The 23,419-nt window shown below is 48.2% G+C and overlaps 1 protein-coding gene across 6 annotated transcripts in view; it reads right to left on the bottom strand.

The window, feature by feature from the left end:
- Positions 1 to 4,308: 4,308 nt before the first annotated feature.
- Positions 4,309 to 23,419, bottom strand: part of TCP11 (t-complex 11) — a 679,396-nt gene continuing 660,285 nt past the window's right edge. For all 6 annotated transcript variants that reach the window (XM_085645656.1, XM_085645672.1, XM_085645665.1 and 3 more), the window contains exon 10: positions 4,309 to 5,549. In XM_085645656.1, the coding sequence (XP_085501782.1) occupies positions 5,317 to 5,549 (233 nt within the window). In that variant the 3' untranslated portion in view covers positions 4,309 to 5,316. The remainder of the gene's footprint in view (positions 5,550 to 23,419) is intronic.

A 23,419-nucleotide genomic window follows, 5' to 3' on the forward strand; every position in this document is an offset into this window, starting at 1 on the left:
GCCACACTCAAAAACAGAAAGGATTCTATTGGATACCAGTTCCCCCTCAATATAAAATCAGCACTTATAAGATATGAAATACTTTCCTCATATATGTATTAAAAATAAAAAGAACACATCTTCCAGCAAAACGATCCTCTACAATGCAGCACAAAATCTGTTGCCACAATGATTTTGCATTAGTCAGAACCTGGAGCATGAAGAGGTCCTCAAAATGTGACATTGCAGCAGACTCATATTTACCCTACATTGGGGCCTATGCATCAACCAAACGAATACCGATTCCTTAATAGCGAAAATTAAGGAATCGCCATTAAGGAATCGGTAAATGGCATGCATCAACAGATTCGGTAAAATTTAGCGATTCCTTAAAAATCGCTAAATTTACCGATTCCTACATAGCGGGGCACGCAAACTCCCCCTAGCAAATAGCTAGTTCGGTAATACCGAATTAGCTAATAGCGAGTTTGGTAATACCGAGTTAGCTATTACCGAATCGGTATTAGCGAAATCGCAATTTGCCGCGTCGCTCCGGGAACGTGCAGATGACATCACCAACCAGGAAATACTGCTGCCCCACCCACATTGCCTCGACAGAGGAGCAGACAGGAGCTGGGAAGGAGGACTGCCTGTGCAGAGTGAGGCCACACCGACTCTGCAAATCCAAAGCCACAAACATCATGGCGCAGGAAGTGCCATCCAGCGCAGAGTCTACACGCAAACGAAAGCGTAAATTTTCAGACAGGGAGCTCGAGTACCTAATCGAGGGAGTCTCCAGCAAACACGACCGCCTCTTTGGCAAGCTGTCCCTCAAGGTGCCTGAGCAGGAGAAGCGGCGCATATGGCTGCGCATCCGTGAGAGGGTGAATGCTGTTGGCGTCACGACCCGCAGCAGTGCCAAAGAGAGGATTGCGGAGAGGCTCCGGGAGGCGAGCAGGACTGGAGGCGGAGCATCCACAGCACCAGCCAACACAGCCCTGGAGGACCTTGTGGAAGGGACGATAGAGCGGGAAGCCGTCGTGGGGGTGACCCAGATGGACACGTCCGGCGCAGCCACAAGTGCCCAAGGTAAGATGCATGCATGTGCCCACACCCAGCATAGCGTAAATCCATTTCCATGCCCCCAGCCCGATCTCAGTGTGTCTGCAGCTCTGGCACAGACAGCTTAACACATGACACCAGTGCATCTTGGGAGTTGTAGTCTAGTCAGCCCAGTGTGCATGTACAGGCGTAAATCCAATGACCATACACCACATCAGTTGAACATGGATGGAGACTGTTCATGTAGTGGACCACAGAGGGAGATTAATGTGTACAACACTTGTAGTTGTAATTATCCCACTAACCATGCACTGTTTCACACACAGATGCATCACCTGGGGATTCGGACGACAGCAGCCAGCTGGTCATATCGGAAACACCCGTCGAGTCAGACCAGGAGACAGCGCAGGACGCGCATGCATCGCCAACACCTGCCACCCCAACAGCACCACCTCCACCAGCGCCACTAGCTACGGCACCTCCACCAGCGCCACAAGCTACGGCACCTGCACCAGCGCCACAAGCAAAGGCACCAGCCAAACAGGCTGCAGCTACTACAGCCTCAATAGCGCAGAGGCGCAGGTCCCAAGTTGCGCCCTTGCAGGAGATGGGAACAACCACCTCGCAATTGGCACCCAGGCAGAGCACATACACACCACCTGATGCACCACCTGGAGGTGCTAGACGCGCACGGCGGCACAGGGCTCGTCGCAGTTCCGTCTCCTCAGCCGAACAGGATGTCCCAACAACCTCTGCAATTGAGGAGAGGATGCTGCGTACACAGCGCATGCAGGGGCGACATGTGGCTAACATTAGCTGCAATATTGTGCGCCTTGCTAGGGAGATGCGCGCCATGACTGCAGCAGTCACGGACATGAGCAAGGCGGTCAGGGACATGACCACAGCGGTTGCAGAGGGCAATGCTCAGCTCAGGGAGGAGGTACATGAGCTCACCCGTGCCACGAGGGAGGGCCATGAGTGCCATAAGAGGAGTCACCGGCAGCAAATGTTGCGTACCTCCGCCGCTACCAAGGCCATCACACGGCACAGCAACAGCACCGCTGTGTTGGCACGCCGCTCAGGTGCAGGTGGACCTTGGGCACTTCTGCGGGGATGTCGCAAAGTCACTAGGACACATCACCACTGCTGTGGAACACCTTCAGAGCAGCACATGCAGTGCTGCTGCATTGGGAGGGGATGACACAAGTGAGGCTGCCTCCAGTGTCAGCAGCGTGTCACTGGCAGAGGCCAGCACCAGGCGCCGCAGTTCGCGTGCCTCCGCGGGGACAGGCCGTGGTGAGGCATTGGATACACCTGAGCGGAGGCTTGGGGTACGTGGGAAGCGCCACTAGACAGTTGGACATGCATGCAGGACCATGGTGGGGCAACCATGGCCATCCAATCACTGTGTATGCACAGGCGTGACTTTAAGGCACCTTTTATTTACAATGATGCAATTGGAGCATGATTTACAATACTAGTTTTGTTGCACAATCCTCAGTGCTACTGTGCATTAAACAGTTGCACCCCAAACCAACTTGTAATGTCTCATTTCCCCATGTTTCAAAAATTATGTTGCATAATATATGTCCGCCTCCTATGGCCCTCTGCTGTGTTTGGGATGTGTGCCTGTCGTCGTTGGGCGGGTGGTTGGTCAGCCCGGTGGTCGTCATCCCTGTCCACCTCTATTGGTATCCCCCTTCTGGTGGCAATGTTGTGCAGCATTGCACATACAGCAATTATCCGACAGCATGTTTCTGGTTGGTATAACATGGCGCCGCCAGTCTTGTGGAGGATACGGAAGCGGCTCTTGAGAATCCCAAAAGTCCTCTCTATCACATTCCTCGTGCTGATGTGTGCAGCGTTGTAGCGATGTTCCTGCGGGGTTGCTGGATTTAAGTATGGGGTGAGTAAGTATTCCCGCAGGGCGTAGGCACTGTCACCTAGAGGATAGAAGCATAGACTTAGCATTGGTGATGTACATACATGTGTGGTGTTGGTGTGGGGAAGCGTATTTCTACGTACCTAGCAGGAGTCCCTCTCCAAATTCTCCGTTGATTAGTCGCCTGTGCATTCCACTGTTGCGGAAGATGTATGAGTCGTGTGTGCTCCCCGGGAATTGTGCCACTAGGTCCGTTATGATGTTCTTGGCATCGCACACAACCTGCACGTTGATCGAGTGGTATGACTTGCGGTTCCGGAATATGTACTCATTTGCAGCTGGAGGGCAAATGGGGATATGCGTACAGTCGATGCATCCAATCACATGTGGGAATTGTGCCACCTGGTAGAAAGCCTGTTTGGTGCGGTCCAACTGCTGTGGGGTTGTGGGGAAGCTGATGTGTGTGTGGAGCATTGTCAGCATGGCATCTAGGAATTTCCTGAAGAAGCGTGACAGTGCGCTTTGCGAAACACCTCCGGCCACCGCAATTACACCCTGGAAACTCCCTGAGGCCAGTAGGTGCAGGCTGCATAGGACTTGAACGTGCGCAGGGATTGCATTTGTCCGGTGTGTCTGGTGCTGCAGCAATGGTTCCAGGTCTGCAATCAGGCGCATGATCATAGCGCGATTGAGGCGATACTTCTGGTACACCTCGTCCTCATTCTGCCCGAGCAAGGTTATGCGCAGTCTGAAAACTCGCTCCTGGACCCTTCTCCTGCGCTGTCCTGCTGCATTGATCCGCATCCTCCTTGCAAGCACGTAGAGGGCAGCCATTTTGTGGGAGCCAACAGGGTCTCCTGGGCCACCTTTAAGGGATTAGTGATTGCCTCAATCATTTGCACATGTAGGAAACATTTTTGCATTGTCTTTTTTTTTTTTTGTAACTTTACCTCCAGGTTTTGATTCCCCTTATTTAGCTCTGGCAAAATAGCGATTTTAGGCATTTTCGTTATTAGCGAGTTTTGTTGCATTGGGGTGCGATTCGTTATTTGCTATTGGCACTTTCCGGGAGCTAATAGTGTTTCGGTAACTGCTAATTCGGTATTTAGCGATTCGGTAACTTAGCATTTTTGGTATTACCGATTCGGTATGTTAGCGGATATTTATTTAGCGATTCGTTATTTGCTCACGTTTTGGGTTGATGCATTGGGATTGGGGATTTGGGACTCGCTACCGGGAGCTAATAAGGAATCGGTATTTTACCGACTGGATTTTGGCTTGATGCATGAGGCTGTAAGTTATTTACTTCCTGGAGCTAAGAAAAATGCAGGAAACTCTGAAAAGGAAAGATTAAAATCATGAAAAGGCAAATGAGCAAGGCACTCTCATGAGTCCTCAGACATTTTTATTAGGTATGGCAGTGGAATTATCTCATTGTCAGAGGTAATTTTAAGTTAAAATCTAGATTTTTTTCTCCAGGGCAAACCTGCCTGAAAAGCAGACCGGGTTCTCAGAATATTGGAAAGAAGGGAAAACAGGATATCCGTGCTGAATAATACAGATATTAAGAGGTTTGGCTAGTGTGTTTTAACAAAGTGTCTTCAAAACAAAAAACTCACAATTACCTCAAATATGGACAGGTCATTCTCGTGAATTATGCATTTTCAACCAATGATAAACATGTACTTGAAAACAAATACATAACGGGCAATGTACGCTGTGGTTCTATACATCCATCTTTTGGGCAGGGCCTAGGGGAGGAATGGCGATGGTCCTAGGGACATAGGTCACCACTAGTTATTATGGCGCTGTACACTAGATTGCTACTGTAGAGTCATAATACATGGTTGTCTGTTACATGTCCTATCATGCCAGTCCACACAGCTGCTGTACCTGCATATTTGCAAACCTCCATACTATGCAGTAACGAGCATGGGGAAAAGGCCTTCCATCTCAAACCATCTAATGAGATCACAAGAATACAGCAACAAAGCGTATACAGAATTTCAATGGTGCAGGATTACCACAAATTAGATCCAATTATTGGGATATTTAGAATACTTATCAAGGTTTAAATATGTTCAGGTAAACAACACTACAGAAATAAATCCGCAGTTACAAATAGGGACTCTCCCATTCTGAACCAAAACAATTCCCACTTAGTAACTTCACTTAAAAAGAGATACAAATGTCAAACTTTGACAAGCATGGCCTTGAAACACTGGCACACGGAGTGGTGAGGAGATATCACTTTGTGGCCTGTATAAATACTGACAATGCAACTAAACTGATGAAAAAGTCTTTAATGTTCCCAGCCACAGGACACATCAGAAAGTTGTTGTCCTTGTCGGTTAGGAAGGAAAACCATGTGGAAGATTCCATCAGAGCGAGTTCTAGCGGGAATATATCCCTGTCTCAGCATCCATCTCGGGCAGAAGCAGTTTCTTTAGAATTCTTGAGTAGTAAGGCCCAAAAACCAACCGGTTATGATGAATCACTGCAGTAAAGTGCTGGCCAATGTCTTTCAGCTCCTCCTGAATCAAAGCAAGGCCCCCAGCAGGATTTTGAACAGTTTTTTGGTTCTGGGGTGAGAGACAGTTCTCCAGAAAAGACATGATCCTTTGACCTGTATATGACAAAACAACAGAAACAGCAATTAACTTTAAGGTAATAGCGGTTAGTCACCCATGCACCTCGATCTAGCACACATATACAACAACCCATCCACTCAATTTCCCTTCTTCAGTTTGTTACTGTTCACTGCCAACTGGTTAGGACAGCTGCACAAAATTATTTGATATTTAAGGTGAAGCACACTACGTCTCAATCATAAGGAAAAGTTACCTACTTGTAATTCTAGTTTTGTTCCAGGGTAATCCTCATCAGAATTATAAGCCCTGAATTGTCCTGACCATGTGCAGGATCCAGGAGCACTTTCTTATAAATATATATATATAAAAATGTACATATGTACATCTGTGCAAGGCTTTCCGGTAGAAAAAACAAATGTCATTGCAGCCTATTAAAGGCTAAAAATCACATTTTAATTTATTTTTAATTTAAAAAAGGCATCAAATGAAACTAAATGGTCACTACATTATGAAGGCAAATGCTACTTAACAGTATGCATCTGTTCTTGGCATGTAGAGCTGCAGATCCACACACTTAGCATAGATCGCCATCTGGTGTTGGGCCCGGATGTTTGCACTTGTTTTGTCCTGAAGTCTTTGAAAGTCACGAGATAGGTGACTCCTCCTTTGGATCATAGTGCGCAGGGGGCATCGGCTCCATCCTTAGATTGTTTTTCGCCAGCAGGGAAATGATAGAGGTTTGTAAGAAAACAAGAAAGATGCCCATGTATGCCGTATCTAAATAAGATAGTACTGTAACAGATAAAGGTAGCCAGGGAGGCGGGTGGGCTTGTGTGGATCTGCAGCTCTACATGCCAAGAACAGATGCATACTGGTAAGTAGCATTTGCCGTTCGAGGCATATGAGCTGCAGATCACACACTTAGCATAATCAATCAATCAAGACATTTGTAGAGCGCGCTACTCACCCGTGAGGGTCTCAAGGCGCTGGGGGGTAGGGGGAGTTCTGCTACTGCTCGAACAGCCAGGTCTTGAGCCGCCTCCTGAAGGTTAGTAGGTCTTTGGTCTGCCGTAGGAGGATGGGGAGGGTGTTCCAGGACTTGGCAGCGAGGTAGGAGAATGATCTGCCACCGGTGGTCGTTCTCCTGATGCCGGGGACAGTGGCGAGGGCGAGGTCGGCGGAGCGGAGCTGGCGGTTCGGGGTGTAGAAGGTGAGACGTTTGTTGAGGTATGCCGGACCGGTGTTGTGGAGGGCTTTGTGTGCGTGGGTGAGGAGCTTGAAGGTGATCCTCATGTTGACGGAGAGCCAGTGCAGGTCTCTCAGGTGGGGTGTGATGTGGCTGTGGCGAGGGATGTCGAGGATCAGGCGGGCAGAGGCGTTCTGTATGCGTTTCAGTAGTTTGGCCGGGGCTCCCGCGTAGAGGGCGTTTCCGTAGTCCAGTCTGCTGCTGACGAGGGCCTGGGTGACTGTTCTTCTAGTGTCGGTGGGGATCCACTTGTAGATCTTTCGGAGCATGCGGAGGGTGTTGAAGCAGGTGGATGAGATGGCGTTGACTTGCTTGGTCATGGAGAGTGTGGAGTCGAGGATGAATCTCAGGTTGCGTGCGTGGTCAGTGGGTGTTGGAGCAGCTCCCAGGGCGGTCGGCCACCAGGTGTCGTCCCAGGCTGAAGGTGAGGAGCCGAGGATAAGGACCTCCGTTTTGTCCGAGTTCAGCTTCAGGCTGCTGTTCTTCATCCATTCGGCGACGGCTTTCATACTTTCGTGGAGGTTGGTTTTGGTGGTGACAGGGTCCTTGGTGAGTGAGAGGATCAGTTGTGTGTCGTCGGCGTAGGAGATGATGTTGAGGTTTTGCAGTCTAGCGACGTGGGCGAGTCGGGCCATGTATACGTTGGGCTGAGAGAGGATCTTTGGGGTACGCCGCAGATGATCTTGGTGGCTTTGGATAGGAAGGGAGGGAGGCGGACGCTCTGTGTTCTGCCGGAGAGGAATGAGGTGGTCCAGTCCAGGGCTTTGCCTCGGATTCCTGCGTCGTGGAGGCGGGTGCGTAGGATGCGGTGACAGACAGTGTCGAAGGCGGGTGACAGGTCCAGGAGGATGAGGGCAGCGGTCTCACCATTGTTCAGTAGGGCCCTGATGTCGTCGGTGGCGGCGATGAGGGCAGTCTCGATGCTGTGGTTGCTGCGGAACCCGGACTGTGATGGGTCCAGGATGTTGCTCTCCTTGAGGTAGCGGGTCAGCTGTTTGTTGACTGTTTTCTCAATGACCTTCGCCGGGAACGGGAGCAGGGAGATGGGCCGGAAGTTCTTGAGGTCCTTAGGATCTGCTTTGGGCTTCTTGAGCAGGGCGTTGATCTCGGCATGCTGCCAGCTCTCCGGGAATGTTGCGGTTTCGAAGGAGATGTCAATGGCTTTGCGGATGTGGGGCCGGAGTGGATGGTGCTCATGGTTTTGATGGTGTCGTTGATGTTGGTCCAGGTGACGAGGGGGTCGCCGTTGGTGGTGGCCGAGGGGTCTGAGGTGTCGCGGGCTGTGGAGGAGGCCTGGTTGTCGAAGCTGTTGTGGATGTCTGTGATTTTGCGGTGGAAGAAGGAGGCCAGGGAGTCGCACAGACCTTGTGAAGGTGGAATGTCGTTGGTGCTGGCGTTGGGGTTGGAGAGTTCCTTCACAATGTTGAAGAGCTCTTTGCTGTTGTGTGCGTTGTTGTCGAGGCAGTCCTTGAAGGAGGTTTTTTTGGCGAATCTGATGCGGTGATGATGCTGGCGTATGGCGTTCTTGTGACCTGTTTGGTTCTCTGGTGTTTGTTCGGTGCGCCATTTACTTTCCAGCATTAGGCAGTTTTGTTTGGAGGTCTGGAGGTTCGCGGTGAACCAGCTGGCAGTCTTGTTCTTGCGGCTGTTGGAGAGATTCTTGATCGGGGCGAGGGTGTTGGCGCTGTCTTCGATCCAGCGTCTGAGGCTGCTGGCGGTGGTGTCGGGGTTTGTGGGGTCTGTGGGTGGGTTCCGGACGAGGGCGGTGTGCAGCTGGTCTAGGGTGATTTTACTCCAGCAGCGGCGGGGGATCTGTTGGGTACGGTGGTGCGTGGTAGGCTTCATGAAGGAGAAGTGGACGCAGCGGTGATCGGTCCAGTAGAGTTCGGTGGTGTGGCTGAAGGATACATGGGGGCTTGCGGAGAAAATGGGATCAAGCGTGTGTGTCCGGCGGAGTGGGTGGGAGTCGTGACGAGCTGTTTGAGTCCGAGGTTGGCGAGGTTGTAGAGCAGGATGGTGGAGTTGGTGTCATCATTTTTCTCGAGGTGGAAGTTCAGGTCCCCGAGGAGAATGTAGAGTGTGGACGTAAGAGCGTGCGTGCTGACTAGGTCAGCGATGGAATCGCTGAACTGTGCCCGGGTGGCCAGTATATTAGAGTTCCTCTGAGGGTGGTGTTGGGATCAGTGTGGATCTGGAAGTGCAGGTGTTCGGCGGTGCTGAGAGTGTTGTCGGTGTTGGTTGAGATCTTGAGGGTGGACGATGGCGATTCCACCTCCTACTCCGTTGGTGCAGTCGGTCTCTTTGGGTGATCTTGTAGCCGTCCAATGATTGCTATGGCGATGTGGAGAGCTGAGGAGTCGTTCGTCTAGGTCTCAGTCAGGAAAGCGATGTCCGGGGAGGATGTGTCGAGCAGGACCCAGAGTTCGATGGCGTGTTTGCGTGCGGAACTGGTGTTCAGGAGTATGCCTCTGAGGTGGTTGCGTCCTGTCCTGGTGGGTGGATTGGTGGGTCTGTTGCTGGTGAAGCTGCAGTTCCGGCAGGAGAAGGGTCCTTGGGTGCGCTTCGGGGCGGCCTGGAAGCAGGAGTGAGTTTGACTGGTGTTGAGTGCGTGGAGGGTGCTGGCATCGTAGCAGAGATAGTATAGCAGTACCCATCCTTAGCGGCGACCACCAGTATCTGCTGCAGTAGTTTGAAATAGTGTTTTGAGGACAGCCTGGCCCACACTAGCTTGCTGTTTTGTTTGCACATCCACACAATAGTGTTTTGTGAATGTGTGCGGTGTAGACCATGTAGCTGCTCTGCAAATGTCATCTAAGGGAATGTTACCTAAAAATGCCATAGAAGCCCCTATCTTTCGGTAAGAGTGGGCTTTAGGAGGAACAGATAAAGTACGTTTTGTTTTGTGGTAGCAAATTTGTATGCATTTAACGATCCATCTAGCTATCCCAGACTTTGATATGGGGTTGCCTTTGTGTGGTGGTGAGAAAGACACATAAAGTTGTTTGGTCTTACAAAAAGGTTGTGTTCTCTCAATGTAATAAAGCAATGCTCTTTTAACATCTAAAGTATGAAGAGCTCTTTCTGTGACTGTCTGTGGTTGCAAGAAAAATACGGGCAACTCCACAGACTGATTGAGGTGGAAGGGAGAAATGACTTTTGGAAGGAATTTAGGATTAGTTCGTAGAACAACCTTATTATGATGGATTTGCAAGAAAGGTTTCTGGATAGTTAGTGGTTGTAGCTCACTAACTCTCCTAAGAGAAGTAATGGCTACTAGGAAAGCTACTTTCCATGTTAAGAATTGTACCTCACATTTATGTAGAGGTTCAAAAGGAGGGCCCATTAGTCTTGTGAGAATGTTGTTTAAATTCCACACAGGTGAGTGTGGAACTCTGGGAGGAATTATCCTTTTAAAGCCTTCCATAAAGGTTTTGATGGCAGGTACCCTGAAAAGTGATAAGTGTTGTCTATTTTGTAGGTATGCTACTATGGCAGCAAGGTGCAGTCTAAGACGTATAGGCTAAGTTGCACCTTTGGAGGTGTAGAAGGTACCCTATGATGTGTTGGATAGACACGTCTAGGGGATTGATGGTGTTGTGCCAATATATCACAAATCGCTTCCACTTGGCTGCATAGCAGGCTCTAGTGGTGGGACTTCTAGCTTCTCTAATGACGTTTATACAGTCAGGGGGAAGATTAAGGTAACCAAACTCTAAGACCTCAGGAGCCATATCGCAAGGTTGAGCTGAGCTGGGTCCGGGTGTCTGATCTCTCCACGGTTCTGGGTTAAGAGGCGTGATGAGAGGTGCCATTTTTGGTGCGGAACTACGGACAGTTCCAGTAATGCAGTGTACCACGGTTGTTTGGCCCAAGTTGGAGCAACTATAATGATTCAGTGAGTGTTGCTGTAGTTTGCGCACCACCAGTGGAATGAGTGGGAGAGGCGGAAAAGCGTACGCAAATCTGCCTGACCAATTCATCCATATCGCATTGCCTTTGGACAATGGGTGTGGATATCTGGCGGCGAAGCTTGGGCATTTGGCGTTTTCGTGGGTGGCAAAGAGGTCTATCTGTGGTTGCCCCCACATTTGAAAGAATGGTTGGAGAACTTGCGGATTAAGTTCCCACTCGTGGATCTGTTGTGTTTGACGACTTAACAGATCGGCTATGGTGTTTTGGACTCCTGGGACATGTTGGGCTAGGAGAAAAATATTCTGAGGTATAGCCCATCTCCATATGCTCTGTGCTAGCTGAGAGAGCTGCAGAGAGTGTGTTCCGCCTTGTTTCTGTATGTAGTACATGGCTGTCATGTTGTCCGTGCGGACTAAGAAAGCTTTGCCTGATATTTGCTTTTGGAATGCTTTTTAGGCTAGGAATATGGCTAGTAACTCGAGGTGGTTGATGTGGAGTAACTTTTGTTGAGGTGTCCACCTGCCCTGCATGATGTGATGTAATAGGTGAGCTTCCCAGCCGGAGAGCGATGCGTCTGCTGTCATGACAATTTGAGGAACTGGCTCTAGGAACGGTTGCCCTTTGGAAAGGTTCTTGGTGCTCAACCACTGCAGAGAGCGATGAGTGCGACCGTCTATCAACACCAGATCTGTTAGCTGACCTTGAGCCTGATTCCATTGGCGTGCTAAGCACTCCTGTAGCAGACGCATCTGGAGTCTTGCGTGAGGCACTATAAATATGCAAGAGGCCATCATCCCTATGAGTTGCATGAACACTCGAGCTGGAAGAGAGTGATGAGGTTGAAATTTGGGGAGGAGAGCCTGCATGCTTGCTATCCTGGCGGGGGTGGGATAGGCTAGCGCTCTTGAGGTGTCTATCGTGGCACCGAGGTATTGTTGTATGTGGGACGGCTGCAGATGAGACTTGGTGTGGTTTACTGTGAACCCTAGGTCGTGTAGTAGTTGGATAGTCACGTGAGTGTGATGTACACACTGGTTGTATGAGCTGGCTTTTATGAGGCAGTCATCGAGATATGGGAAGACGTGAATGTGATGTCATCTTAAGTGGGCTGCTACTACCGCTAGGCACTTGGTGAATACCCTTGGTGCTGTTGTGACTCCGAACGGGATTACTTTGAATTGATAGTGTTGCCCGTCCACTACAAACCTGAGATACTTCCTGTGAGCTGCGTGAATGGGAATATGGAAGTAAGCGTCCTTGAGATCTAGGGTGGCAAGGAAGTCGCCCTGTGAAAGAAGGGGAAGGACCTGCTAAAGTGTGACCATATGGAAATGGTCTGAGTGTATGTATAGGTTTAGGGGACTGAGGTCTAAAATAGGTCTCGGAGAGCCGTCCTTCTTTGGTATGAGAAAATACAGGGAGTAAACTCCTGTGTTTTGTTGGTGCAGGGGAACCAGTTCTATTGTATTTTTTTGTAGGAGGGAGATTACCTCCTGCTTTAGCAGTGATAGATGTTCTTGTGACATTGGGTGCTGTTTGGGTGGTATGTTTGGGGGGTAGAGGTAAGTTCGAGACAGTAACCCGATTGAACTATTTGTCGCACCCACCTGTCTGTGGTGATGTTGGTCCAGACAGGAGCAACTGTTGTAATCTTCCCCCGACCAGAGTGGAATGGTCCGGGGGAAGCGGAGGGAAGTCATTGGGAAGGGGTGGAGGCAGAGCGGGTGTTGTTAGTCTTGCCTCTGCCCTTGTTATTGTTGCCTCTGTAACCTTCTCTCTGGTAACCTCTGGTGAAGGTGGATTGAGTGGGAGCCTTGTAAGAGGTGGAGGGGTTGTCTGACGAGTAGCCTCTGGAGTTGCCTTTGTAGGAGGAGCGACGGAAAGAACGTCTGGGAGCTTGCGATTGCAAGGCTCCCATTGACTTGGCTGTGTCCGTGTCCTTTTTCATTTTTCCAGGGATGAGTCTACATTAGGGCCAAAGAGGTGTACTTGGTCGAATGGTTGATTCAGGATTGAACTTTGTACCTCAGGCTTAAAGCCTGAAATGCATAGCCAAGCGTGCCTACACAAAAGGACACTTGTATTTACAGCTCTGGAGGCGGTATCTGCCACATCGAGAGCGCACCGGATGGAGGTATTGGTAATTAGTTTACCCTCCTGTGTGAGGTCGTTGGCTTTGTTTTTGTATTTGTCCGGGAGGAGTTGCAATAGGGACTCTAACTCATCATAGTGTGCCCTATCGTATCTGGCTAGCAGGGCCTGAGTGTTGGCGATGCGCCATATGTTAGCTGCTTGTGAGGCTGTTCTCTTACCGGATGCGTCCAAGAGTTTAGACTCTTTGTCGGGTGGGGCTGCATCACCTGATGTCTGAGAGTTAGCCCTCTTTCTGGCATTGGACACCACCATGGAGTCTAATGGAACAGGGCCCTTAATGTAAGCTGGGTCTGTAGGGGCAGCTTTGTATTTTTTCTCTATGCGAGGGTTGATGACGCGAGCCCTAACAGGATCTTTAAATACATCAGGAGCATGCTTAATAACTCCTTTGAGCATGGGTAAAGTAGATGCGGACCTTTGGGTGTTGTCGAAAGTGTCCAACAAGAAATCCTCCTCCACGGGCTCTGTGTGTAGGTCGACCCCGTGGTACTGGGCAGCTCGGTGTACGAGCTGATTGAAGTCCATGGTGTCCTCTGGTGGGGAAGGTCTAGAGGGGTAGATGTCATCTTGCGGGAGAGTAGGCACATCAGGTTTATTATAGTCATCCCAGGGGTCAGGGGAATGAGGTGGACTGGGATCCCCTAGTGGCAGATCGTCCGCACCCTCCCCTGTGTCATCAGAGGTGTCATCATGGTCTATTGGTGTAGGAGATGGTGTAGAGGAACGAGGTGGTGGGGTAGGGGGAGGAGGAGGTGGAGATGGGACTCTAAGAGGGGATGTAGCAATGTCCCTCTTCTTAGGTGGTGGAGCAGGTGTAGGCTTATCCAGTGGTCTTTTCCTGGAACTTAGTGTCAATTGACCAGTTTTAGGGTCTTTAACAAGAGTTTTTTGTGCAGGGTCTGATCGAAAAAGCTCTTTTGATGAAGGTTGGTTTTTCGGCGCCGATTGTTTCGGTTCCGGGGGCTTTTTCGGCACCGGATGCGGAGTATCTTTGGGTTTGAACCCATGTTGTTTTGCAGTCCCTGTATGCTCTTCGGTTCCAATGATTTTTTCGGGTCCGAAGAGTGTGAGTCCGAACTCTTGGGAAGTGGCCTCTTGGTCGGCTCAGTGTTTTATCGGTGACGGCGAGTCGGTGCTCGTTGTTTTCTGTGTCGAGGGCTTTGAGGTGGAAGCAGCAGTCGAAACGGAGGAGGAGGGCGGTTTCTTTTTCGGTGCCGAAGATTGAGTGTCGGCACTGGTGGCAGGCTGACTCGAGCCCTAGTCGCCTGAAGGCTTGGTAGGCTTCTTTGCCGGGCCCGAGGGCGAGGCGTGGGAAGCGTTGTGTCGGTGTGCACCTGGGCCTGAAGGTGTGACCGAAGCCTTCTTTGCATAGAGGGGGTCGGGGTTGACGTCTTTACTTACGACCCTCTGCGCCGGAGTGAGTTCTTCGATGTCAGAGTCATCAGCTTCGGAGGCGCTGACGAGGCTTTCTTCGACCTGCTCCCGCTCCGGTACATCGACGCCCTCTTGGAAGATGCCATCAGGGATGGAGGTCGACGAGCGAGCCATGGTCCTCCGAGCTCGCCGATCCCGAATGGTCTTTTTGGAGCAGAAAGAGGCACAAGCTGGACAGTCTCTGGCCTTGTGCTCCGGTGACAAGCAGGGGTGGGGAAACTTCAACCCACATTGAGGACACTTCTTGAATGGCGTCCTTTCCATGAGCCAGATGCTAAGGCCCAGGTAGGCTCGAAGGCCTTCGACGATTACCGGAATCGAAGACTTCGAGTTGGAGAGATGCGCGACGATTAGGGTTCGCGATCGAGACAATACCATAGAAAGGGTGAAGGATTGCGTGTCGAAATGGAATCGGTAACGGTTCCGAGCTGGAGAGTGAGAAACACATCCGAGCCCGATGGCAGAAAAAAGACAAACTAAGGATGAAGCCGATGCCCATGCGCACTAGGATCCAAAGGAGGAGTCACCTATCTCGTGACTTCCAAAGACTTTCCAGGACAAAACAAGTGCAAACATCCGGGCCCAACGCCAGATGGCGATCTATGCTAAGTGTATGATCTGCAGCTCATATGCCTCGAACAAATGTTTTCTGTCCCTTTTGTTAAACTTTTTTGTTAAGAGGATAAAGAAAGGCCATGGAGAGCAATGTTAGGCGATAGGCTGTACTATGCATGAAAGCAAAAACTAGCACTGTTCCTTTAAGGGCTGTGCCCCTTCTCCTGTGCCCCATCATGCGTTACAGAATATTTCACATTTTACAGACTGTAGAGGATTCTGGCTGCATGGACAAAATGTTGTATACTTTCTTGTTGAGGGAGGTGTGAGAATTGCTGATGAATTTGAAGAGGATTCCCTTTGAAGAGAACTAGGATTACAAGTAAGTAACTTTTCTTCCTCTTCCAGGGATCCTCATGAATAGTCATAATCAGTAAACAGAAGGGGTAGAAGCTTTCAATACTAATTGTTGTAGTGTTGCCTCGTGTATTGGTTCAGATTGTAAACCCATTAATTGTGAAAGCACAATATAAAATTTCCAAGATAGAAAAGGAATTCTAATGGGAAGAAATACCTGCCTAATTCCCTCCAAGGAATCTTTCACTACAGGCACCTTAAATTAAGATGTCTGTAAAGGAAAAGGAAATTTCCTATATGCAGCATTTGTTCAAGTTGTGCCTTTATTGATGTAATTCAAAGCTCAAACCTTGCAAGATGTATAAGGTATGAAATCACCATATCTTGGCATGGGGGCGGATTATAGAAAATTTAGATACAGCAAATGCACAATCTCTTCAACTTGTATACATATTACATTCTGGTGGAAGAACATTTTGCCACTTTCGAGATGTCCATAAAATCTTGTGGAAGTGTTTGATGTCAACATAGTTAGAATTCAGGTATTAGAGATCCTTGAACTCCCACTAACATGGCCATTCTGAGGCGACCAATATCATTCTGGTCTTGCAGTGGTAAACAGGATCACTGTAGTTGGTATCAATGGAATGGGAGTAAGGCGTAGAGAAATTTCCCTGATCAGTCTTTTAAAAAAGCATTCCTAATGGAACCTGGTTGTTAGGCAAAGCTTGAACATTTTTTGTTGTTCGTGTCCACAAATCAGTTTATTTGTAGATAGCCCCATTCTCCAAGGATGCTCTGAAGCACGTCGTTGTTGGAAACTCATTTGTAGTTTTCTTAGAATACTCAAGAGTCTGCATTTGTGTTCTGAAACCCTGGCACGTGGGCTGTTGTGATGCTTGGACCCCTCGCTAATGGCTATTTCTATATTACTTGCGGTTTGAGGGACAAAGGTTTGGAGTGTTTCTCACTTACCCCTGCTTGGTAATATAATACAATGTTGCCGTGTTGCCTGTCTGAACAAGAAGGATTTTTGATTTAAATGATGGGAGGAAGGACTTCAGGGCAGGATGTGCGGTCTTCAACTCCAACAGATTGATATGGTATGATTTTAACTTCTTTGACCATGTTCCTTGTATCTGTAGACACCCTGAAGGGAAGCAAATGTTATTATGTTCTGCTTTGTGATGTCCTGATGGAAAGGAACCCCCTTTAAGAGACTGGTTGATAGACATCAGCAAGCAACAATTAGATTGCTTACCAAGTCAGTGTCAACTTATTCTCACAACTGCCAGAAGCCTGATTCCATTAGTCTTCTGGACACTAATTTAATGGTCTTGTGAAGCATGGCAAGTGGGACTAGAAAGATGCAAGATACTTTCAAGCTTAGTAAAGAGGAAATCCGGAGAGCAGCCAGGTGAGATGTTCATAAAAGATGCACCATTTCAGACGGATAGATGCAAGTCTCCTCTCCAAAGTATACTCCTTACGACCTGGGTGTCAAAAGATGCTCCTAAGCAGTGAATCATTTGCACTGTGATAAACATCAACTTCTGCATATTGCGGTGAACATCTAGACATCACAGGATGTCTGCAGCTTGATATAAATGATTTATTAAATGCCCTTGAGACACATCCGTTAATAACCAGTTGTCTGAATATGGGTAGATGAAGATTTCTTGTTTTCTCAGATGAGCCTCTTCCACTGCTATGCACTCTGAGAAAATGTGTGGACCCAACTCCAGGCCAAGAGAAAGAACCTTGAATTGGAAATTGTTCTTGCATGCTACAAATCCTTGAAACATTTGAGACTCATGCTAGGAATGGTAAAGAAGGCGTCTTGTAAATCAAGGAGTACATCCAGTCTACCTGATGTAATTGAGGGTCAATCTCTGTTTATTAATCTGAAATAACAGTATGGCTCTCAATTATCACTTTGGTCCTTTTTTCAAACCATAAAGTAATGGGAATATATTTTTCTGGTACTTTTTTGGGAAGTCAGGGGTCTCTCTACTGCCTCAATCAATCAATCAATCAATCAATCAGGGGCTTATAAAGCACGCTACTCATCTGTGAGGGTCTCAAGGTGCTGCGGAGGGGTTAGGGGGGTGCTACTCCGGATCAGTCGAAGAGCCAGGTCTTGAAGGTGTGCAGAGTAGGGGAACGTCTGATGTTGACCGGGAGCTCGTTCCAGGTCTTTGCTGGGACGTAGGTGAAGGCTCTTTCGCCTGCTTTGGTTCTGCGGATGCGTGGGGTCTCTGTCAGGGCGAGTTCGGCGAAACGGAGGTTCCTTTTGGGTACGTGATAGGAGATTCCTTCGTTGAGGTATTTGGGTCCGATGTTGTAGAGGGATTTGTGGCGTGGGTGAGTAGCCTGCTTTTGGAATAGTGTTTACATTTTCCCAAAGCAAGTCTGAATGTCGTTAGCAAGATTTCTTTGGCGGCACAATAGGTGTAGTAAACTTGAATTTGAGAGGATAACTGTTCTGAAAAATATTCAAGGCTTATTAGTCTTTTGTTATTAGTTGTCACTCTTTTAGATGTTTGCAATACTTCCCCTCTACAAGAATGACAGACTGCGAGGGAGGGGGGGAGAATCAGGGACAGAGGGTGTCACTGCATTGGGGTGGCTTTTCTACAGCTGCAGACAGTTGCTGCCTTCACTCCCTTTGGTAAATCAAAAGTGCTCTTAACATCGTCTGTTTCAGCTGCTGTTGCTGTAGCCATGGAGGGTTTTAACATTCTGTTGAAAAATCGGCCTATCATAAGCTCTGTAATTCCTTCTATATTCCTTTTTCCTTTCCAGGCCCATCAACTTCAATGTATTCATCTCAGATTTCATACAAGCCATCTCAAAATTAGCATACACTCAGGCAGAGATTTGCCTTAGAAGACAAATACTACGTATGAGCAGAAAGGTCTACAGACTGCTGCTGTGCGGTCACCTAGTTCGACATGAGCATCATTTATTGAAGAACCTCTTGGAAGCCTTGTCAGTCTTCCCATGGTAATTTATCTCTAAATCTCTATAAGGCTTAGAGAGACCCAACCAAATAGCCCAAACACAATGTGGCACTTGCTATCTTCATGCTAGCTGCTGAAATGCTATATATCATTCCACCTACTAAATAAATGTGTATAAGCTCCTTGTCAGGAGAAACTGGAGTAATGTGCAACATCATGAGGCTTTCTTGACCCCAAGACTATCACCGGATCTGGAGTAAGATTCTTACTTGGGAAAAATCTGGCACTATATATTTCTTTTGAAGCTGAAATGGGTCTGACTTCCCAGATGGAAGAATCAGAAACATTTACATCGCAGGGACCAAAAATAATAATAAAGGTGCAAATGATGTTCTTTGGTACAAAGCCTCCAATATGACTGATGTGGATGTAATCAGGGTCATGATATGGCTAGCCAAGGTAACTGCACCACTGACTAGGATTTGTTTTTTGTTTTAAAGTGTTTGTCCTTCGCCAGAGAGGCTTGTGTTGGAGGTGAGCCAGCCAGTGTAGTAAATAATCCTTGATGGAAGAATAGTGGGTGGAATAAAAGGGCACGAAGGAGACCATCTAGGTCTATGATAGCTTCTATCTGAATTAGATATCTGCTGATCTCTTTGAATGCCTAGAGTGCAAGCGTGATCTGTCAGAACGTGAATTGGGATTTTCCACTCATGTGTCGTGTTCTTGGTTTGGAAGGCTTAGCAGATTTTGAGGCACCTCGGACGACTTGGAAGGGGTGCTGGTGAAAACCTAGGCCAACCAGATCTCTGAGGTGACAGCGAAAGACTGATCACTGGAGTGACATCTCATCAAAGCTGATGTGCTTGAACATTCTCAGTCGGAGGACCTGAAAAAAATTATCTTAAGAGGGCAGAGCCATTCCAGAAAAGCTAATGGCTTGTGGGAGAGGATCTGGAAGGCTCACGTTTCCTCTACAACATTGATTAGTGTCTTAACAGCGTCAAGATCAAGACTGCGTCTGTTCTCGAAATTGTATTGTATTGTATTTGCATTTAAATAGCGCTTACTATCCCTGACAAGGCGTTGAAGCGCTTTTTTGGCGAGTAGCACGCTACTGTGGAACCCATAAAGGAGTGGTGGTGAATTAGTAAAGAGAAATGTGAAAGTAATTTGAGTGGTGGATATGTTAGTCAGTTATTTGGATTGGAGGGATAGAAGAGGTAAACGGTCTGCATTTACATAGCACTTGCTACCTCTAATGAGGTGTTGAAGCGCTTTTTTGGCAAGTAGCACGCTACTCCGGAACCCATAAAGGATTAGTGGTGAATTAGTATAGTGAAATATTTTAAGAACAAAAGTAAATTAAGAAAGAAATACACTATTTTTATAAGTTGGTGTCGGATTTTAATTTTGTTGTGTCCCTTACTTATTGACTGTTTTGGTACGTCAAAATACTTTATACTTGTTCCGTTGACTAAGCCAGACTGCTCTGTGCCACAGCTACCCAGGACTGAGCTAAAAGTTTCTGTTAAAGAACCTAACTGGACCCGATATAAACTGTGATATTATTAGATGGTGAGATCTAACAATCCCACAACATAATAATCTACGTTCCTAGTATGTATACGAGAACACAAGCATATATGTGTATGTATGTTCTGTATCTTTTTCTATATATATTTTTGAAAAAATAAATAAAAATCTCTACTATTAAATATATACATATATATATCTCTCTCAAGACATACGTTTATACATTACATCCTTCAGTAGCTTATTATAAATAACAAATATATATATTTTGATGAGTTTTTCCATATAGGCTTCTGCATATTTCTAGGCTAAGATACATACATCAAGGTTGAGTTTGTAACTATGATTAGAGGAATAATTAATTATAATAAACGTGTATAACTATATACATTGATATATAAAAATATACAATAAAAACATTTATATTATCTATGTATATGCACACATACATGGGTATGCCTGAAAATTTAACTATTATTATAAGCATGTACATATGGTTTTGATGCAGGTATATAGGGATTTATTCCTTGCACTTTATGATTATAAGTACAATGCCTGTGTGAGTGTGTGTGTGTATTATAAACAATACTATATAGGAGTGGATGTGGCTAGCGGCCAACGAGAATGGCGGCTGCCTGAAAGAGCTCCGGAACCCCCGCTCTATATTCCCCATTATCCACCGCCATCCACTGCCCAGAACTGATTGGAACATCTCGCAGACTACCCCCTGCCCGTTACCTGTGAACCCGCGGGGGCTGTGACCCGGTCCGATGCATCGCTGATCCCCTCCTGATCCATCCAGTGCGAAGCGATAATGGCGCGGTGTGTGGGTCGGAAGCCCAGTTACTGTCCAGGAGCTGGCCGTGCGATTCGTGAAGCGCCGCATCCCGGGGTGGGGCCCGCTGGAGTGAAGAACCGCGCTGAGTGAGGCGGAGGCGCACGTAAGGAGGTGGTGAGGACCGCGACTGCCGGAGCCCCGGCGTCGCGGCCTTGGAGCACCGTGACTGTGAGCGTTGGTCGCGAGGTCCCTTGATCTGCTGCGGCGAGGGAGCCCCCTGTTGGTGCGAGGTGCACCGGCGGAGACATCGCGCTGGGTGTTGCCGATCTGGGATCGACGCGTAAGTGGCAGCGGACGTTCTGGGGGAGGTGTGGCGGCCCGGGGATACCTCCCTGGGAGAAATGCGCGAGGCCCCGGCTACGCGGCCTATATGGCAGGACGGATTTGGAAGACTGACCCACTGCTGAAGGAGCGGTGCCATTGGTGGCTGCTGGGGGAACGCGGCGCTAACCTGAGGGAGTGTGTCGGGGTCCTCCCAGGAGCCTGTGAACAGTATTAGATGCTGCTCCGGTGGGGTGTGCGGTCCGGTTGCCTGGGTCAGGGCGCTCTCCCCTAGGGCCAGTGATGAGGGGCATCTGCGGTACTGGACATAGTGGATAGTGGGACACTCGACTGCCGGGGCACTGAGGAGGAGGCCCACCCTGCGCATTGCCTGTGAGTGGTGGGAAGACGCGGCCGCATGAGCAGGGTCACGAGGTCACAGGTTCTCCAAAGACATACATGCTGCTCGCAGACAGAGGAATCAAACGCTGGAGAATCGGATGGAGACAGCCTTCTACTGCTAGAAAGGCCATCATCGAGGACAGTTACGCTGAATGAAGACGGGACTGGCCCGGGGCTTTTAACTTTGCATTTTTATCTTTCCTCACGGGACTGCGAGGACCAGGGTGCACTTGGGACCTCTGACGACCTGCACCTGGCTCCTCTTCCCGCTCCTCCCCCGGCCACTTTATCAAGCCGCGCGGCCCCCGCTTCGCGGGTGCCGCTCGCAGACAGAGGAATCAAACGCTGGAGAATCGGATGGAGACAGCCTTCTACTGCTAGAAAGGCCATCATCGAGGACAGTTACGCTGAATGAAGACGGGACTGGCCCGGGGCTTTTAACTTTGCATTTTTATCTTTCCTCACGGGACTGCGAGGACCAGGGTGCACTTGGGACCTCTGACGACCTGCACCTGGCTCCTCTTCCCGCTCCTCCCCCAGGCTCTACTCCCGCCTCCATCATAGTCTTTATATTTCCTACTTAGTCTCGCGTAAGCGGGACGCGTGCGGGGCGTAGTCCGGGGTGAAGCCCGGGCTAAGGGCGGGCCTTCTAAGGCCGTCCGAGGACGACTGAGGACGGGCCGGGCCCCTACCCTAACATTTGCCATCTAATGGTGAGACTATTTATAACGGTAGTTGTTTTCAATTCTTCCATGTTGTTGTTTAACCAGTAGCCTATTTCAGGATATTCGTTCTAATTATATCCCTACTGTTTGTTGTTAAAACGCATAATCATGGCATCAAACGCAGACAAACCACGAGTTGTAACAGTTAATACTTCCAAAGGTCTTGTGTCTGGCACCATTGATCAATTTTTTAAGCGCGTATCGACAGTGCTGGAGAAGGAAATAGCGGACACAGAAAAGCGCTTATCCTTAGATCTGCTAGCAGGTAAACGCTCCTCATTGGGAAAAATTGGTAATGCTGTTTCGCCAGAGGTGCCGAACAAGGGTACTTTAATTTCTGCCCCCTGTATGACCCATGGAATGAGCGAGGTAGTGACCGTGGTCAACACACCCTCTCTGATATCTATCCCTGAGATCACTAGTAGCCCAACCTTGTCGGGATTATCAGCATCCCCGAACTTGGTCATTTCTTCCCCCCCGAGGGTAAAACGATGCTCAGTGAGAAAGAGACGAGGGTTACTCACTAGGACACTTATAGTCAAAAAGAACAAGGTTCAACCCTCAATCCATAAATCGAATTATATAGTTTCCACGGCACCACTTACCCTTCCCTCACATTCTAATGCTTCAGGTTTACCTTCCACCGAGGCCATGATGTCAGATTTATTAGGAAAAATAGAGACTATGGTTAAATCTCTCTTATTGCCCCTTCTAGAAAGAACTAGACTAATAAGTTTGCACCTGGACGATCTAAGTTCACAAATGGGAAAAAATAACCTAGTATTATCAGATCTTCTAAATACTAAGGTGATAAGTAGTGTCAATGATCAAGCTCCCTCTTCCACTTTAGAGGTGTCGCGACTCGTGACTAGTGACATTCCTACAACAGCGTGCACCACACAAGGGGAAGAGCGTGCGGTTTCAGCGACCAATAATCCTAAATCTGATCCCATAGTAATTATAGAAGAACAAAAATGTAAAAACACAACAAATCCTCTGGGTCTAGAGCACATGAGAAAAAAGGCAACTGAGCTTCATGAGAAGGATGAATGGTCACTTAAGCCACAATATATTTCAATAAATAACAGAGTGGATCTTCCCCCAGAATCTGCTCCGTACACGATTATTATGACTGGGGTTCCTGAACTATCGGAGGGGGTAAGGGAGGATTTCTACGCTTTGAAAAATAAGACCATTTATTGGCTGAATCAGAATAGACCCCTCCCAGCTCACATAAATGGAGAAATATTGATGGTTAGACGCACCTGCTGGGTAGGCACGAGGCCAAAAGATAAGAAGGGGGACGCCATAATTATAAATTTTAGAGATTACAGAGCGGTTAGGTGCATAGGAGATTGGTTTGATTCCAGGGGGGAGGACACGATTACTACGCACTTCGTAAACTACTTCTACCCAAGAGAATTGATCTCTCGCCCTAAACCTTTTAGAATAAACGATCTTCAACCCAATTGGAGGGAAGTAGATAATCGTCTTCCCCACCCGCCCGTTCGTAACCTTTCTT

This window comes from Triturus cristatus, chromosome 1_1 (assembly GCF_964204655.1).
Source record: "Triturus cristatus chromosome 1_1, aTriCri1.1, whole genome shotgun sequence".
Taxonomy (NCBI): Eukaryota; Metazoa; Chordata; class Amphibia; order Caudata; family Salamandridae; genus Triturus; species Triturus cristatus.